This window comes from Parambassis ranga, chromosome 2 (genome assembly GCF_900634625.1).
Source record: "Parambassis ranga chromosome 2, fParRan2.1, whole genome shotgun sequence".
In the NCBI taxonomy this organism is placed as follows: domain Eukaryota; kingdom Metazoa; phylum Chordata; class Actinopteri; family Ambassidae; genus Parambassis; species Parambassis ranga.
The window spans coordinates 28,839,414-28,859,117 of NC_041023.1; the positions used below are offsets into that span (position 1 = coordinate 28,839,414).

Consider the following 19,704-nt stretch of genomic DNA (forward strand, 5'->3'; position numbering starts at 1 on the left):
ATGTATTCAGTACACCTTATGATTTTGACAATATCCATCCATCCAGTCCAGACATAACTAACTGACTTACAAGGGAGATAACAGTGTATATGAGCTGTGTTTGGTAACATGAAGTGTCCTTCACTACAGGTGTTACTGGTGACATTTGAGCCTGGCAAGCTCCACAGGAACTTTATCAACCTCCAAGTTGACCCATTGTGAGAGGATGAATGACTTCTTATACACGCAAAGAAGCAAATGCACATTTACTCCTCCCCAGAAATCTCACCAGGGCAAATACATGCATGCAAGGAAGCAAGCATGCAGAAAATTAAAGAAAAGAAGGCACTTGATTAAAAAACTTACTGACAGTCTGATAGGTAAACAGAGGGATTTAAATGAATGTTAGGAATGGACACAAGTTGACATTAAAACATCAAGTATGAAGATGAGATTAGTTTGTTTACATTCTAAAAACAGGACGTTAATCTGGGTCACTAGGATTCCCGTTTTCACCAGCTACATACAAAATATGATAAGAAATGTGATTTCACAAAGCTGCTTCTGGAGGCAAATCACTGAATCTGTCCGTGCATGTCACAGTGTTACAAATACCCTTAGGTGCATTGTTAAAATATGTGCATGCCACACGTGCCGCAGTTGTTTGATTGTAGCCTCTGAATGCCTGTTTAAATGCTAAGTGCTGTCTGTTGTGAAAGTAAAATGTAATGTGAAATGGTCTGTAATAATTAATCACTGTGCCACAGATCAGGGATCATCAGTGGGTTTTAGTTTGTGTGCTAATCTAGTTTACAAGAAGGGAAAAATATGTACACTTTGAAGCATATGTCAGACTCCTCCCTGAGGCTATGTATAGTAACTGGAGCAGTCTTAATTTTACTTTGCTTTATTTATAGACTATTCATAGTTTATTGCAATGAAAGTTTGCCCTGCTATTATTACATGTCAGTTCAAGAGGTCAGCATTTTCCAGGGAATGTTTATCATCCATGAATCCATAGAGACCAGACAACAACTTTGTAAAAGTGAACAGACCTTTCTGACCTTTATAAGTATATTACAGGGAAATAATAATTTCTGTCAACTCCCATATCATTCAGCCATGGGCTTAGCTTTGCATTAATTTTCAGCTCAATAATTCCTCTCATAAGGAGTATTATCTTTCTAGTCGTACCTTATTTCTTATCTCCTCCCATTCTGCGCTAGCTCACATTCCTGTCAGAAAAGCCACGGGCGGACAGGATCAAACCATCTCCATGGAGAATCGGCTGAGACTTGTTATTTAATTAAGCCCAGTTGGCTCACCTGGCATTTACCTGCATACACCATGATAATTAAACAACTTGTTTATACACACTTAATTATTTGTAACGCTAGTTTCTTCTTGCTGATTATGTGGGACACAGTTTTAAAACGGATGCTCCCCTATTCCCAGATAGTGGACTCGTCCTAACACTGCCATGTTGGATGGAACTGGCTCCGGGCTCTCTGGCGGCCGGACTTCCCAGGAAAGTTTTTACCGTTTTCCGTCTTCGCTCAGTTGCATCAATTTTGACCTTATTTTGAGGAGGGGGACGTCTCACTACATTTCTAAACGGCATACATTTTGTGGCACCCCAGTCTTGCGGAACCCCGGGATAAAAGGAACCGGTGTGCGGGGTCGGAGGCAGGCCACGGATGACCGAGGGATTGTTTATGTATCTTTTTGGATCACATATAACGAGTTAGAGTCGCTGCATACTTTATAAATTGATCACTAATAATGAGTGGACATCCGCCGCAGCGGCGGCCAACAAATGTCGGTTCGATACTACTGACACCGCAGGAAAATGAAGCCCTTTTCAACCACCTTGGCAGGAAATGCATCGTAAGTTTTTTCCATTAAAATGTTGTATGATAGCTGGCTAAGAAAAAAAATGCTAATACAGCTAACTTGCACCGTGTTTCCTGTCCCGAGACTGGAGACAAAGCTAGCTGTTAGGTGTAACGGTGCGTTTGTGGCCTACAGTTTTATGTTGTGATTTTGGATGTGAGTTTACAGGGAAACATTTGAGGCTCCTAACTTAAGAGGCTGGTTTGTTTTGACAGCCGAGGCGACCAGGGAGAGGGCAAGGGGCGAGCGGCGGTGGTAAACGTCCCGTTTGAGACGGTGACATTTGGGAAGACAGCAAGTTCTTATCCCAGTCTATGGGCCTCCGCTCCTGTGACTTTAACTTGAAAGCTTGACACACCTGAAATCATCCAGGAAATCCTGAAATTCCGCTGTCATTAGCCTAACCGCACCGAGCCTTGCGTTGGCACAGCGGAGTTAATAGTCAGGGTGTTGAAGCTGTTAAATCCATCAGTGGGAAGCGGAGCAAAGCAATGATTTTATACACTGGTATTACATAACGTAGCTGAACCTTGGTTGTTTTCGGGAAGTGTGTCCACAGAGAAGAATGTGCCGAGCAGACTTGGCAGGCTGAGGACAGAGCTGACTGGCTAGAAGTCCTCCTAATGCGAGACTTGCAAGTCACAAAATGTGCAGAGAGAGTAGCGGTGGGAGTAGCCTGCTGATCCAGAGTGACTGCAGTCAAGATCACTAGTGCAATGTCACGATTCAATATTGTGAGATATTCTCGTATTACGTAACACGTTTAGCATTCAGCTGACTCATTTTTATGTCCTCATTGTGCACCATGTCTAAGCTAGCCACACACCCAGCTGTTTATAGTAAGACCCTCACATCTTCACTTTCCCACAGCATGTCCCTTTAATTCCTTTTTTTCCCAGGGTTGGATATTAGATCTTTTGGACTCATCATACAGGCTACATAATCAAAATACAGATGACTGGTGCATCCGATCAATAGATGTTAGGCTTGCAGAGAGCCTTAAATGTGTGTGTAGGCTCGCCACAGACAGCATTCAGCGTGTTACTCACAGGTAGAAAGAAGAAACTAACTATGACAATTAGGTTAAACAGTAATTGACATCTAGTCTCTAGAGACTCATTACATGATCATTGATAAAAGCAATCATATTATTGTTATCTGTAGAAGTATTTGGTACTATGTGTTTGACTCAAACATCATTAGCTGACCTGAATCCTTGCCCCTTTTTTCATTTAACGCTGCTTTACAAATGAGAGTGAAAATGCGTGTAATGCCAGGATAACTTGGCTTTAAAATCACAGCTACGACCTTCATGTGACACTTCAGGGTTAGTCAAGTAGCTGCAAATTACTCTCTCTCTCTGCTGTGCGAAATCTGCAGGACGATGGGGATGACAGTGGGTGAACTGGTTGGTGTGATTACCCAATTTTGCAGGTATCGTTGGTCAGCATTCCCTGCAGATTGGAATGTCTACTCTTCTCGTCTGTCACCTCCCCCAGCGAAATTTTGCACCTTGTGTGGGTAGTCTTGTAGGAAGCCATTAATGTCCTCCATTATCTCTCTTTATTGTTTTTGTTTTGAGGCCGGTGGCATCTACTGTTATCACAACGTGAGAACGTACAGAGATGGTAATGATTTTAAGAAGGCCTAGGGTACGACAAGCTGTGTCTGGTATATCACGACAAGTGTTTTCAGGAGTGTCTCACAGTCAGCAGACATGGAGCGATTGTGACCTTTGTCTCACTTAACAAATGCAACACTATCCATAAATGTTGCCTACCTTTAAGGCTCTTGCAAACTTGCAAACCTTTGACTGCAAAGTTTTGTGATGTCGGTTTTGCCCTGGATGTAATATTAGATGTAATATTAGCTGAGAGACACCTTCAGCTATTACTGAGGTTTAAGGACAATAAATTGTCTGTTAAATACTATTTCAGAGGAGCGCTGGGATGAAATACAGAAAAATTTGACTGAAACATAAATGCAGCACAGACCAAGGACATCTAAATTTACCACAAACAGCATGCGTGAATACACAATATACATCATAAAAGCTCTCTGGTCAAGCTGTGTCCATATTAAGTGTTGACATTTTATTGTAACATCAAGTTCTCTCTTTAGGTGTTAGTTGGTCTGAGAGGTGGTGGATTTAATAAACAGGTGAGACAAAAACATAGAATTCTGCATTGTTCTGTCTCAGTGCCTTACATGTAACCTGTTCTCAGGTTACTTCCCCATACTAATCATAGCTTCCTGTTATTGTGTATAGTAAAGGTGGTGTACTGAGAAATTCTTCTTCCTCTTTATGCTAGCAAAGCTGGACTTACTACTACTCTCGGTATGTAAGGTTTGCTTTGCCAATGCCCATAGCCTGTATGAGGTCACATGGCAGCATGTCCCACCTTCCCGGCTTTACGTGACCGCACAGGTTTCTAAGGTGTGTCCTACAAGTATGCAACCTGTTTAAAATCCTATGACATCGCTGCTCTGGCAGTCATATCGCAGGGCATGTGACAGGGACGTGGAATCAGGAACATTCCTCACAGTCCTACGCTCTTGTGTGTTTGCACACGTCTTTTCATGCAGTGTGTGTGTGTATGTGTGAGAGAGTTTGGGGGAGGAAGGCTAGAAGAGACAGACACTGTGTGTCTCCCTGACCAATCTAATTAAAATGCCCATCAGTGATGTAGTGGCTGGCTGACTGATTGCAGGTTATGTAACATACTTATTATGCAGAAAATGTAAGAATAACAGTCACCTTTTATTTAATGTTTTTTGCTCTCCTGTCTTTCTAAGCAGAACAACCCGGTAAGTTTACTTAAGCTGTAAAAAGCTTGTTTGTGTACCAGCAGCTCGTTCTTTGAAAGCAGTCGAGCTATTCTTGTCTGCTTATACTTTCAAGGGAGATTTTGGCATCTCTTTTGCACAGCATTGCTCCCTGAGTCTCGCTGGAATTATTTGCCTAATAAATTGTCTATGGAAATTGTTTTTCTGCAAAAACATTTAAAATATTTAAAAGTATTGGATGTGTAGCCAGTAGCTTTGTTGAAAGGCTGTTGTCCACATGGCTATAGAAAGAACAGAGACTTACAGGTACATGCACAGTGCATGCACTTAATCTTTGGTTTTCACTCATTGGTATTCCTTGTGCTGTTTTCACCATCAACAACACTGTCTGACTTGGCAAACGGTGGAAGGGGTCCAATTCACACTGTATGTGTGTGTGTGTGCATAGACTGCCTGATCAGCAGTCCTGTCCTACAGGAAGTCCCGTGGTCGGCCTCCTCTGGTGATTTGTGCTGGAAAAGTGGAACACGACTCCTCTTTTCCTCCCCTCTCTTTTTTTTTTAATTTTTTTGCTCCCTTTCACCTCTCATTCATGTTCTTCTCTAGCTCCCCTTTCTTACTGTATTACACTGTTCTTTTCTCCATCCTTTTTTTCCTCCTGCCTCAGTTTCGCATTTCATCTTACGTTTCTTCCCACTTCTCCGTCACTAATTTTCACTCAACTCCTCTAGGGGTAATCTTACAAAGAGCTGTAATGGTGCCTCTTTTGTGCCAAGACAGAACAGCTTGACCAAATGTGCCATGGACGACATTCAAATTAAAAACGTCAGTGCTAGTTTATTTCTGTAAAAAAAGCAAAAGGAGCAGAATCTCAGGCGAAGAAGAAACTCGTCCTTTTTGGGAGGTTGTCTACAAGAGGTCTCCATTGTCTATTGAAGACTGCAAGACATCCTTTCTGGTGCATCCTGGTTTCCTCAGCTGCAAACAAACCATAGTTAAGTTGACTCCTTTTAATCATGCAAGCCTTTAGTAAGAACAGTGTCATATAGCTTACACCTACCTGGGTGCAGACTTTGTGCTGTGCAGGATCGCACCATTATTTCATTACAGCTGTAGAAACTGAGCAGGTTTGAGAACAAGTGCATAAGAGGAGAATTCATGTGTGAGAGAAAACGGGTTAGTGTTTGTGTCGGGCTTTGATGACGCCATAGACTGAGCTCCACTTCCTGCAGCCTTTGGCCCTGTCAGGAACAATCAGAGCTCCATGCTGCAGATGAAACCAGAGGGTCTCAGCCCCCGGGCACCATTACAGGCCCCTGTTACATGGTGAAATAGCATCATAAAGCTGAATTCATGTTTTGATCTTATTTTCTGATCTCCAGTCCAAACAATTGAGTTGAAACATTGCCAAGAAACTCAGTGTTTATACAAATATATGAATAAAATATTTTGACATGCATGGCTGGAAGACAAATGGTCTCTCTGAGGACACATTTTAATGCCTGCTAATACTGTCATGCATGTGTTTTCCCTTAACTCATTTAAGGCTGTGTCATGCAGTGTGGTTATGATAGCTATTACTGCTAGCCTTTCAGCAGTTTCCCCCAAAGCACCAAGAGTTGTGCAACACATTCAGATAACCTCAGATAGTTATGCTCTTGTAAGGCCAAGGATTGTCATATCTACGCCATGCCTGGCAGGTGAGAATAAGTAGTAGTCTGTCTCTGCCTGTTAAATTGTACAACAGACTCTTTATTTTGCAGCAGAGGTTCCAGCTTGAAAATAGGATGGCTGACAGCATTTAGCCCAAATGAGAAAAATCTGGTGCCAGCTTTAAAACTATTTGCAAATGATGGAACAAACTTTACTAACATTTTCACCACAGTTTCAAAGTTTGTAATAGATCTGTTCTGTGTATTTCTTTGAGGTATTATGTGAGTCCTTGAATTGAGCCAACTTGAAAAGGCCTCAAAGCACCACCAGGCATTCCTCCTCATGATGCTCTTTCTTTAATGCGTGCATGTTATTAGCTGTGAATCTGGACCCCTCAGAGTGACAAAACCCCTGCAGCTACCTGTAAAACCTGTGGGAGGCTAATCTGGTCTTATGATCACATCTGTGTGTATGCTCCAGGTGTGTTGTTAAGCTTCAACCCCACTGCTTCATTAGGAAGAGCACATGTATGTTAGTGTATTTAGATGAGTGGCTTTATGTCTTAATGTTCTGTTTGTCTTTAATTATTAAACAATGCTCTTTGCTGTTAAATACTATTTGAGAGGAGTGCTGGGATGAGATAAAGAAAGCTTAACATTGCTTGAATCCTTTTAGGATTCTCAGCTGTTTGCAGTTTTCCTAACAGATAAAGTGTAAAGAGTAAATCCACTCTCTCTTTGCTTCCATACTATGTTTGTGGGTGCTTTGCCTTTAGCACAGGTATGGACCTGTGACCAATTTCAGATAGCTAAGGGTGTGTTCACACTTTACTTTATGTGTGAACCAAACAAATTATGATGCAATTTGACTGAAACATAAATGCAGCACAGACCAAGAAAATTGTGAATACACAATATACATCATAAAAGCTCTCTGGTCAAGCTGTGTCCATATTAATACACCTTTCATTTCATATTTTGTGGTGCCAAGTTTTAAAGAAGTAAAGTAAGATAAGATAAAATAGATAAGATAATCCTTTATTAGTCCCCAACAGGGGGAATTCACAAGTATAATTTTCTGCTTTGGTTTGGACTCAAATAACCGAGCTACCAATGTGAACACATTTTAAAATTGATCACAGTGTAGCACAAAATGATCTCAGCTTTGTCCTGATCCATGCATATCTCTCATGGATATCCACTGGAAAGCACATGACATGTTGCTGCAGCTACATGTCATGGTAGGAATGTTGTTAAGTGAAGAATGAGCCCAGTTTTTGCAAAACACTGGGGCTTTATTTCAGGTAATCACAAAAGCTATTTTCTGTTCCAATAAAATTGTTTGAAAATAGTCTGCAAACCATTCTGCAATTTGTCACTCAGATACACGAATGGGAGAAAGCTGCCATGCTTGGTACAATCCCGGGCTAGTTGGAGTTCATTTAGGATTAAATTGCCAACCATGGGTTGAGTGAACAAATCGCACATATGCAATAAATTCTGAATTGTAAACACCAAAAGAGGTTTTGTAGAGGTAATTTTCAGTCTCAGCTGAATGTTTTGTCACCTCAAAACAGTGACTGCTGCTGAATCTCAAACACAGCAGCTCTGATCTTGAGTTATACAAACATCCTTTATGGATATCCAGTGCTGAGCAGTGTATATTTTATAGTTTTTATAAAACTCATATTATGATATGGAGCTGTTCAATCCCTGTAAGATATTTTTCCGAGCCTGCAAAGACTCTACTTATGTTCTGACTTTCTCTCCCCCTGTTTCTAGACATTGTCTTCAGCTGTGGTCCAGGTGTTCACTGCAGATAGGAACTCCAGCTGGAACAAGAGATGCTGCGGAGTGGCCTGCCTGGTCAAAGACAACCCCCAACGATCCTATTTCATCAGAGTCTTAGACATCAGGGTAGGTGCACAGAAGCCAAGAAGCAAGTCTGCACAGAGATGATTGCAGCTCTATAGTTAATGGCACTTATACCAGATAACTGTAGGGGTTTACCCTACTATGAGGATTCATAAACATGTATATTTCTGTAGCCACAATGCCTAAACTGGAGGGAAAAAAATCTAATGTGGCATGTTTTTTTTCCACAGGATGGTAAGATGATGTTTGAACAGGAGTTTTACAACAACTTCAGCATGAATCTATCCAAACCATACTTCATCACATTCGCTGGAGATGTGAGTTGTCCTTTGTTGTTACATTTGTTCAGCAAAAAGCGTGAGAGAGAAAAGGTTAGAAAGCCTAATCTTTCAATTCCTGCTTTCAATGCTTGGTTACATCAGAAACTTGAAAAAATAAACCTAATATTCAAATCAAGCCTAGAAATTTCGACAGCTTCGAGCTTCTGCTAAACTAAACAGTGGCTTACTGTTGCACTGCAAAGTAAAATTTTAACCTGTTTCACAGGGTGTGCGACTCTTGAGCTCATTTCTACCATAGTGTAAACAGTACACTCCTCTATTGACAGACTGGGAAAAGAAGGGGAATTGAAAAACGTATTTTGGAGTTTTTATTCCGGTTTCATTTATCTTGCAAAAACATATCTGCGTCAGTTATGGTTTACCACAAACATCATCTTCATCAAGCTTCCAGCTCATAAGAAAAACATGTGAGCCAACTTCCTGGTTTTTTGACATTGTCTGATCTCTTTAAAAATGTTTAGCTCTCTGTCACATCTGAAGCTGTGAGCATAATTTTATTTGTAGATGAAACATCTTACAGGTAGATACAGTGGCTCAGACTCAAGCAGACCATGAAGCATCTAGTGCTGCTGATGGTGCTGATAAGTTCACTGTGTGCACATTGAAATTATGCATAAAATGTAGGAGGGTTGCATACTGTCACTGTTCGAAAAAGTAAATCCATTTTTGTTGTGTTGTGTGTGTTTGTTGGCAGACGTGCCAAGTGGGCCTGAACTTTGCCAGTGAAGAGGAGACCAAACGCTTCCGAAGCCAAGTGACAGAGCTAATGGGGAAAAGACAGAGGAAAACTGGTACTGACTTCATGCTGCTGCTCACCTTTCTCAAAATGTAACCCCTGATCTAAGTTGCTTTCAAAAGACATGACTAGCACATTTTTATCTTGTGCTAAACTTGTCATCTTTGACACCATTTAACTACACAGAGCTGGGCAAAACAGATACAATTCAATACATGAGCAAAATTCATTGGCAAGATATACCTTGGGCCTGGCATTTGTGTGTATTTGAGTGTATATAAAGATTCCTTTACCAAAACCTCATGTATTGACTGTTTTCGCCTTGACCTGTTTACTACCTCATCTCTTGTCCTTCTTCTGATCTGCTACAATCAGGTTGTGGTGCTGTTTAAGAAGCTTTGTCACATAATTTGATTTGCTGCTTTATTTCTCATAAACACAGTACCTTTAATGGGTGAACGTGATAATTTAAATGAGGGGGTCCTTTGTAAAAATGTTTCCCTTATTTTCTTATTGTCTTTGCATTAAATTGAAAGCACATTGTTTATCCAAGGCCACACACATCCCTTCCTTAATCTATTATTGGCTCTCAGTCCTTAACTTTTCTCATCATGTGCTTGATTGAGACCGTCCGTCTGCCTTCCTTCTTTTCTGCGGGTCACTTCCTGACCTTTCAATTGGATCGCTCTCTTTCATCTCTTCCCTCTCAGCCTTGTGTGTTCAGTGCCTAATCTTATCTACAATGCTTCCTCTGTTTGACCTTCAACCACTGAAAAACCCAAGCCATTAGTATTTTGAGGTGTAGATGTGAATGTGTGATAACTGCTCTTCAATGTAACCCTCCTCAATTAACAGCCTCTGTCTTGCTACCAGTTGTTCTTTTAATGGTCGTTAACGTCTTTGTATTTTTTATGGTGATATGAGATGAAAAGAAACATTGTCCTCTTAGGGGTTTGTATGTCGGGGTACAATACCAGTGGTGTGTATGTGTGAGTCATGTCTCCTAAACACATTAGCAGAACACTTAGCTGGGCTATTTTCATTTCCTGAATGACTTTCTACGCACAAACCCACAGAATCTGGTCCTTTTAATATACTAAAACTCTCTCCGCTTTTTCTATGGCACTGCACTCTCTCTTGGTTCTGATTAACACAACCCACTACTTAGCACAGGATTTTAATGATTTAATTTGTCTGTGTGTTCACAGAGAAGAGACGCGACCCTCCAAATGGTATGTTTTCCACTGTTTCCTTCAGAAATAATCAGCATAAAAGTGAGAAGCCAGAGTCAGACCTGGGTCTGATGGTTACAGGCATTCTATGGGTGGAGATAATTGAAACACAATTTCCTTACATTGGTAAAAGACGCTTACGTAGCACTTTGTATACAATCAGGTAGCCATGAAGAGAAAATGGATTGCTAAAAAGAATGTCTCAACGACTTAAAATACAAGTAAAAACATTACTAAAGGTTAACTAGTCACTAGAAAGGAACTTGCATAGAAAGGAATCAGGACACACTGTTCTGCTTCTTATTCTCCATCTTTGTCTTTACTGCAATATGTTTCAGACAGGCGTTATACTGTAATTTCTATAGATGCAGAAATTATATTAAAAAACATATTTTATTCTATTTTTTATATACTTTTTGTCTCTGGAGTGACAGAAAACATCACTGTAAAAACAATTACTCTGTGATTACATGCAATATGAAGTGCTGTTACAGTGTCTTGCAGTGATGTGTTGCCCTTCATGCTGTCATTCTGTCAATAAGATGACTACACAGATGGAATCTTTTGTGATAAGAGTGTTGGGAGATGAACCAGTTTTGTACTGACAGTCAACATGATTTGACCCAGCTGGCTTATTAATATATCTGTGTGTGTGTGTCTAGGCAAGTAGATGTCTTAATTCTGCAATTGACACATTTTAGCACTTAGTTCAGAGCAACTTAAGGGCATTATGGGATGAACTCAAAGTGCCGTTTGAGGCAGAACTAGACAGGGGTGTAGTTTCAGTAGTTTATGTGGTTTGAACACAGTTTGTTCCTGGTACCTGTGCCAGTAATACTCTTGTATGTACATTCTTATACCAGCTTTTATCTTTTATGCATGGTTTCTGTTTCTGAAAATGTGTTTGTATAAAAAAAGTTCATATTCCAAGGAAGTCATCCATCATCTCCCACAGGAGTATCTCCCTTATACTTCTGTGTCATGTCTCTGTCCTCTTTAGTCAGATTATTTTCCTTTTTTTCTTGATTTTCTAACCATTCTCGTCAATTGTCCCCAACTCCCCTTTTCCCTTTATTTAATCTGCCTGTTCCCCTCTTTTCCCCTGCCTTATTTATAGCTTTGCTGCCCTTCTCACTTTTTCTTCCTCCCACCCAATTCATCATGTTTTAGAAACCCCAGAGATTAACATGGGATTATGCCATGCATGGGTTTTAATGGTTACGTAAAATCCCAACATTAAATCCAGAATAATTTGCTGGGATTAGATCCAGTTGTATGTTATGCAGAGAAGGGAGGAGGTACCAGTGGAAGTAAGTGGAGAAGTGATACCAGCGAGCCAATCGGAGCATCATAATGGTCACAGCAGGGAATAGGAGAGGATGAGTAAACTTCAGCTGGCTGGTGAAATGCTGGCCGGCTGTTTTTCTCTTCTGATGCTGTTGCCGGATGGCCACCATCCTACACATGTCAGCTTCACCAGATGTCAGAGGAGGAAATGAATTCAGCTAATGAAGACTATCACAAGTTGGCCTATTTGTTCTTTTGCTTTGGAAAATTTGAGAGACCATCTTGGCATCAAGGATTCTTCTTCATTTCTGCACGTTGATTTGGTGCCACATCACTTCTTTGCACACGGATCTGCACTCATTCCCACTTCATCTTCTATGCTTAGCCACCAGTTACAATGATGTTCTGCACTACCTTTCTGTCTGCTCCCTCTGAGGAACTTAATTGTGACGGTGGCGGTGGAGGTGTGACAGCCATCGGAGGCAGAGGCGTAGGTGCAGGCAGCTGCCTGTCTACTTTGCACTGCCTGGTTCTCCCTCAGGATGAACTTTACCCACCTCTCTCCGACCCCACTGCTCGACGCTCTATTTGCACTGAAGATCGTGGGTGCAACTTGGTGGGCAAAATGCTTTTAGATGTCAGCATGACCACCTATAGAGCAAAGGATGGCATGTGCATCTGGGACAGAGTGAGGAGGCGACGCAGTCGGTCAGCCTCGCCGTCTCCTAGCAAAACTCCCAAAAGTCCCTGTAGCGAGAGTTTTAGAGGTATGCGTGGTATCTATAAGACTGTGGTGAGCAAGCTGTGATAATTAGCTTGTGCAGTAATCTGGGCTGTTGTTTTTGGTCATATAGATATCCTTTCATTATGCTGGCTTGTGATTTTACAAGAATTGTGGGTGTTTGTGCATTACGTCCATTTAGTCCTAGTCATATGTATCATGTATCCTATGAAGAAAGTGATGTTTGTCCCCCAGAATACATGTTGTTAGTTTAGTAGCTCAGTTAAAAGTTTTGTTTCCTGTTTTTCTATCATTCTAATTTTTCAAAGGGTTAACTTAAGAATGAATGGGAACATAATGCTTGATTGTCATTTGTAAAAGATATCAGTTACCAAACTGACAGGACGAGTTACTCAACACATTTACAAACTTGAGTATATCAGAGATGCTGATGTGGTTTAACATCAGTTTTAGGTCCTTTCTCACCAATATATTCCAATAACATGTTCAGTCCTCTGTGCGCCACACTGTCTGTTATAGTCATTAAATAATGGATTACATAAATATAAAGATATTTCTAGCTCTAAAACTCCTCCTTGCTTGGTTTCCCATATGGTACAAGGCTCATTTGTTTTGTTTTGTGACTTTTTATGACATTTGTCTCTATTTTTCAATAAAACTGCTCTCTTCTGTATGTCCCCTAACTGTACCCTTTTCTCCAATTTTTTTCCAGGACCTACGTTGCCCATGGCCACTGTGGACATCAAAAACCCAGAGATTAACAGTGTTCAGCGTTACCACAACAACTCTCAGGTGAACAACATTGTGCACTCCTCCTTCCCCAAGAGGGAGAAAAAGAGCAAAGGGAAGAAGAAGAGGTTGACCAAGGCAGACATCGGCACGCCAAGTAATTTCCAGTGAGTCTGCACAGGCACTTGCACATTTGTTTTTGTGATTAACAGGAAATATATTTAGGCTTTTGTTTTGGGATGCTGTCTTTAATGACTAATGACATAACAGACATTTTGTGCAGCTGCAGAATTCAAAATAGGTTCTGATGTACATGTCAGTTCAGTGGCCTCATCGTGCTGGCGGTGCAGCAGCGTGATGAGCTTGCAAAGTCACGACACTGAGGTCACGACTCTTACAGAGAGATTTTATCCTTTCACAAAGCCCTGATGCTCCTATATTCTAAGGCAATATGAGCTAGTGTTTTAATGTTTATTCAAAAACTATTGCATATAGTATATGCATTATTTTGCTTTATAAAGTTAATATATCTAATCAATTTGAAGACGCCACCCTGACTAAAAATCAGTAGCCTCAACATAATTGACAGATAATTGTAGAAAAAAGACCCAGAGTCTGGCTTCATGTGCTGTTAACCTGCTTGGGGTGACATTAATCCTTCAATGCAATCCTATGGAATATATGAGAGATTAACATTGTAGATAAATGTCAGTGTTGGGACAGATATTACAGGTTTTTAATGGGCCATCTGTGTCAGAAACACTGCTATTCTTCTGGCAGCATTGAACTCTTTCCATATGTTGTCATGTAAATACATGTAGATGTATGAACTGTATATGTTGTCAGTCACATCCGTATCTCATGTTTTCCCTTGTGTTTTTCTCACAGGCATATCGGACATGTAGGATGGGATCCAAACACAGGGTTTGATGTAAGCAGCCTTCATACTACCTAATGTTATAGTGCATGTTAGTGTGAGTGTGTGTCTGCACATGTGACCTCTAGACGTTCTTAAAACTTAGATTATCTGTCAGACAGATTTTTTTGTTTTATAATTTTAATATCAGCTTCAAAATATTAAGCCGAGCTCGCGTGGCCAAGTCATCAAGAACATTACACAAGGAGATTTTCTGAGGGAAGAGAATCAACCTGCATCTGCATAATCCGTGGACTCATTCCCAAAAAGCATCATCAGTAATTATGCCGAATTCTGGATGATGGTTATGAAATCATGCAGGTCACAGGACTTACTGTCAGTAAATGAAAAAATTAAATTCAGATGATTTTCTTTTTATTGGATTTCATAAGTTAATGCTTTGAGGGACTTAGATCAGTTTTAAAGGTGACGTCAGTCAAACAAAGCTCACTCACCTCTCAAATCCTCAAAATTAAAGCAGAGGTGCAAATAAGAGGATACACATAAGAGTAAGGGACGTATTAAATCTTAATCTCCTTCCTATCTACCACATAGATACGTCTTTTTATAACAAAAGTAAAGAAGCTAAAGTCTAACAGCACAGTCTCTGCTTCCCTCACTTTTATTTGGTAAGCTAGAATTTACTTTAAAAGTGAGGATTTGCATAATATAAAAAGGTCTTAAATAATATATATTATTTAAGATGTCTTAAAAACAGTTTATATCTTGTGTTCAAACCTGACGCCACCAGGTGGCAGCATAATGGCTTCTACTGTGGTCTTATCAGAGCGAATGTGAAACTGGCTAATCCTGTATTTTCAAAATGCGGCTCTAATCCTGACTGAAGCAAACTCAACCCTTAACATGTCAGTCACACAATGTGTTACTAAGCTGCAGGGCTTATAAATGCAGATTAAAAAAGGAGAATCATGTAATATGTAAAGCAAGTGTTTGTGTGTGTGTGTGTAAGTGAGTAAATGTGCACACACATGAGGATTTATGAGATCAGTCCGTTAAAGCCAGGACATTACATTTACTGTGTATCATGTGATCTGATGAGTCTATGGGGATGGTGGTGATGTTGAATACTGCTCAGTCATTTGAATGTGTCTTTAAAGAAGTACAAAAAAATGTTTACTATTTATAAGATGATTTATTTTTTGTTGTTTTACTGTATTATAATAATTGAAATACAAGCTAATTTGAAATATTTGGGCTTGGGACTGTGGGTCACGATACTGCGACTGGTGAAGCCATCAATATTATATACCCTGAGTCTCAAAGGGGGTTTGATTACTAAAAGTGTAAGGCCACACTTGTCAAATGTCACGTCATCCTTTGTTTTTTTTTTTCCTCAGTTAAATAACTTGGATCCTGAGCTGAAGAACTTGTTTGATATGTGCGGCATCTCCGAGGCGCAGCTGAAGGACAAGGAGACATCTAAGGTCATCTACGACTTCATTGAGAAGAAAGGAGGTGTTGAGGCTGTTAAGAATGAGCTACGGAGACAAGGTTTGGATTTAACACAGTGTTTTATGTGGAGTTTAACTAAAAGGGGAAAAGGAGACTTAGATATGTTTTTGCAGGACACTCTCCCATGTGAAAATGTCTTTTTTTTAATGGGTTGATTGTCATTTAAAGACAATCTAACTGGTGTGGTGGTTTTATCCCCAGGTCCGCCCAGGTGGAGTGGTAGGTTTCTATGCATGACCTGCTGTGACAGCCTATGACTGTGCATGTAGAGTTGTACTATGAATTCAAGCTGTGTGAGGTCTCTGCAGTGACTCCAGCACTGTTTTGCACTGGAGTTGGATGTGCTATGATTACCTAAGTCTGGATACATACCAGGCCGTTTCCAGTCAGATTTCATGGAGCTACTGTCGTTGGATGATACTTCTTTGAATACTTTTTGCCGTGTAACTTCTGTCTAACTCTTTTGGCCAAGCTCAGCCACACTTGTCAAGCTCACATTTCGGACACTTTGCATGAGAATTGACACTTTTGTAACCAGAATGTAAGAGAAGCAGACTGGATCTAGCTTTTAAAATGTGAAAACTGGCATTAAAAAGCATGTTTTTAATTGGACCCCCCTGGTTTGTAAATTTTTTAGGGAGGGTTTTAAGGTTCAGTCAACATGTTATTCTAAAAAGTTGCTGACAAAGTTTTCATGAGGCTTCCACAGTTCACCCTTAAATTAAATGTTCATATTTTTTTCTTTGGCCTGCATTGCTGGTTATCCTTCTAAATTGTTTTGGCATGAGTCGCAGAGATTTCTGCCTTCACTCTAATGGAAGGGGTCTGCAGGCAGTTCATATCCATTTCCATCCATATCCGTAACTCCTCTGCAGCGGAGAAATGCGCGAGCATGCAGAGACAGAAACGACACGCTGAGAGAGGCTGCCACTCCTCAAAAAAATATTCAAACTAAATATCAGAGAAATACTGACGGGGCTATTAATAATACAAATAAAATGCACAGGACAAGCCTCAGCAAATAAGTGTGCGTGAGAAAAATGTGCGGGCCGCACTAACACTTAACTTTGATGTCAAGGGGGGGGCCACAAAATATCGGCCCGCTACTTTGAGACCCCTGATCTAGATTGATAAGTTTTGGTGCAAGCCACAGGAAAAATATGAATATTTTCTTTTGAGGTGAACTCTGCCTTTGACAACAGTTACACAGGACAAGGCTGCCCCTGTGGCTTAACTTTGTAATTGCATGGCTTAGCACAAGCAAGATTTGAGGGAACTGATGAGCATTTTGGAGATCCGGCTGTTCCTTCATAAAAAAATAATGAAATGTAAATTGGACGTGTGAGCTATCTACATCACCATGACAACAGGTTTTTGTTCAAATGTTTTTATTTTAATTGCTTTGTTTTTGCTCTTTTCCTGCAGCTCCTCCACCACCTCCATCCAGAGGTGGCCCTCCTCCCCCGCCCCCACATCACAGCTCAGCTCCTCCTCCCCCTCCACCTGCTCGAGGAAGAGGTGCACCGCCGCCTCCTCCCCCCTCCAGAGCTCCCGTTTCTGCGCCCCCACCTCCACCTCCATCCCGACCTGGCATTTCTGCCCCGCCGCCTCCCCCGCCCAGCCGAGGCTCACTCCCGCCTCCGCCTCCGCCAGCCCACGCCTCACTTCCCATCGCACCTCCTCCACCTCCACCTCCTCCCGCGTCCTCAATTCCATCCAGTACTGGCGCACCCCCTCCTCCCCCTCCTCCACCACCACCCCCCGGCCCTCCACCTCCCGCTCCTCCTCCGCTGCCCAGCGAGGGTGACGGAGGGGACAGCAGTCTGCCCTCACCTGGTGGGAAGTCGGCTCTGCTGAGTCAGATTAGAGAGGGAACCCAACTGAAGAAGGTGGAGCAGAAAGAGAGGCCGGTCTCCAGCACCGGCAGAGACGCACTTTTGGACCAAATCCGACAAGGAATCCAACTTAAATCTGTAAGAATTCACTCATCACACACCATGTCTCCACACCATGTATGTTTCCTGCTCTTTAACTGCATCATCTTTGCAGAGGGATGATAATACTGAACCAGCACCAGCGGCTCCGCCCCCCTCAGCAGGAATCGTCGGAGCCCTAATGGAGGTGATGCAGAAGAGGAGCAAGGCTATTCACTCTTCAGGTACACATCTACATAACTACTGCTGTTTATATATAAGAGGCTGAGCCAGCGCACAGAGAAGTGTGTGTATGTACATTTCTAACAAAACACAAAGCAGGTAAAGATGCAGGGATCATTTAGAATCAGTTTATCTAATTTCACAAAGAGGGATTGTGGGTTTATTTCACAATTCATTTGATTAAATATAAGGGAATGATGAGTGCTTTGAAAAAAACAGTTGCTAGATAACTTCATGAATGATGTCATTTACTGTAACACTTTTTTTAGACCTCTATAAACTTTCACCATTTCCTCTGGAACATCCTCGTGTTTCCCCCTTTTTAGTTCAAGTCTCTCAGTTCAAGAAACTTTGACGTCATCCTTAAAATAATTCCCGGAAACATTTTCAGCTAATGTCACGTGTCTTCTTCACAGATGAGGATGATGACGATGAAGATGACGAGGACTTTGAGGATGACGACGAATGGGAAGACTAGTGATTTTTCTCCCCTCCCCCAGCCCCCCCTGGAGGATCATGACACTAAAAATTGTCTTTCTAAAAAAGAAAAAAAAATAGAAAAAAAAACAAAAAGAAGAAATCTCTAATTTCAAAAATTCTAAATGTAAATGTTCTATCGATTCGCTGTATATTTTTGTTGCCTTTATGCTTTTTTTTTTATTAATCTGTGCAATACCTCATTTAATCTGTAAATGTTTGTCATTCTCATCTTAGGTTTCTTTATCTCCGTACGGACCGTCAGCTTCATCTGTCTCTTGATAGAAATATGTCATTTTCACAACTGTTCTTTTTTTTCTCCTTACATCAATCTGCATCTCTCTCTCCTACTCCCACGTCCCCAACTCTGCTTATCACCTCCATCTGTCACTCAGCCATCTTTCATCCTTTGCTGCCTCCCATCACATCATGATTAACGTGCACTTTTAAATCCACTTGTCTCTTGAACCTTAGAGTTGAATGTTTATTTTCCCTTTTTTTGAACAGTGGGAAAGGAGGGCTTAAAAAAACAAGTTGCCACAAATCTTTTTTTGATTAATTGTGTTATTCTTTTTTGGAGGGGGGAAGAAAAACAAACTATTTTCATACCCAACTGCTCTGTAGTACTAGAGTCCTAGTTAGCACTCATATTTTCTTAAATAAAGAAAATGCTCTTGTTTTGGAATATTTAGCTTCATTTTGCTGTGGACTGTAAATTTGCTCCAGAGTTTGAGTCTTGTTATATATTTTTGCACAGTTTGAAAGAGGAGACTCGCTGCATGATTACTGGATATTTTCAGGTCATTATCGCTTTAAGACAGATTACGCATTTTTAACTCGGCACACTACAAACAGTACCGGAATGGATGTAGCCCACAGTGTTAAGGCTGGCTATCTGTTGTGAACTTTCGTTTTATTTTTCCAATCGCACTACAGATTCAGATGCAGAGTATTAATAAATGCCTGTTTGTTGGAATCAGGTCATTCATCATGTAAAGCTTGAGGAATAAAGACATTTTAGTTTTACACACCTGATGCTTACAATGGGTCCGTATGCTAATTGACTGAACAGAAACAACAGACCGTAATGTTGTGTTCTTTCTATTGTAGACATGTTGACACACTATAGAGAAAAATATTAATGGCATTCTTTAAAAAAATATCAATATTTTCTTGTCAAAATATTAAAAAAATACAGTGTACTCAGATGGTGGTTGTTCCATACAAATACCAAAAACATCAAATGAATGTATTTATTGATAGTGACAACGATCAATTCATCATTCATTATTAAATCCTTATTAATGAAGGGTAATTGGAAAGGCCATGTCTTTTCCCAGTGTGACCTCTTATTTTGAAAGTAAAAGATAAGTAATTTATAGTTTTTATAATTGTCTCATAATATAGAGATTTGGTTTTTTAAAGCAAC

General features: G+C 40.7%; 1 protein-coding gene across 4 annotated transcripts; it reads left to right on the forward strand.

Moving 5' to 3' along the window:
• The first annotated feature begins 1,451 nt into the window (after window positions 1-1,451).
• Window positions 1,452-18,960, forward strand: LOC114446145 (neural Wiskott-Aldrich syndrome protein-like). Of its 4 annotated transcripts, XM_028421606.1 has the most exons (12): window positions 1,452-1,866; window positions 8,094-8,228; window positions 8,417-8,503; window positions 9,222-9,318; window positions 10,472-10,495; window positions 13,237-13,420; window positions 14,142-14,184; window positions 15,528-15,681; window positions 15,844-15,861; window positions 17,068-17,615; window positions 17,692-17,800; window positions 18,215-18,960. In XM_028421606.1, exons 1-12 carry the CDS (start codon window positions 1,762-1,764, stop codon window positions 18,274-18,276), a joined length of 1,566 nt encoding a protein of 521 aa, XP_028277407.1. In that variant the 5' UTR covers window positions 1,452-1,761; the 3' UTR covers window positions 18,277-18,960. The 4 variants fall into 4 exon arrangements, with proteins under 4 accessions (XP_028277407.1, XP_028277409.1, XP_028277416.1 ...); XM_028421608.1 differs by lacking the exon at window positions 15,844-15,861; XM_028421615.1 differs by lacking the exon at window positions 10,472-10,495.
• The last annotated feature ends 744 nt before the right edge of the window (window positions 18,961-19,704 follow it).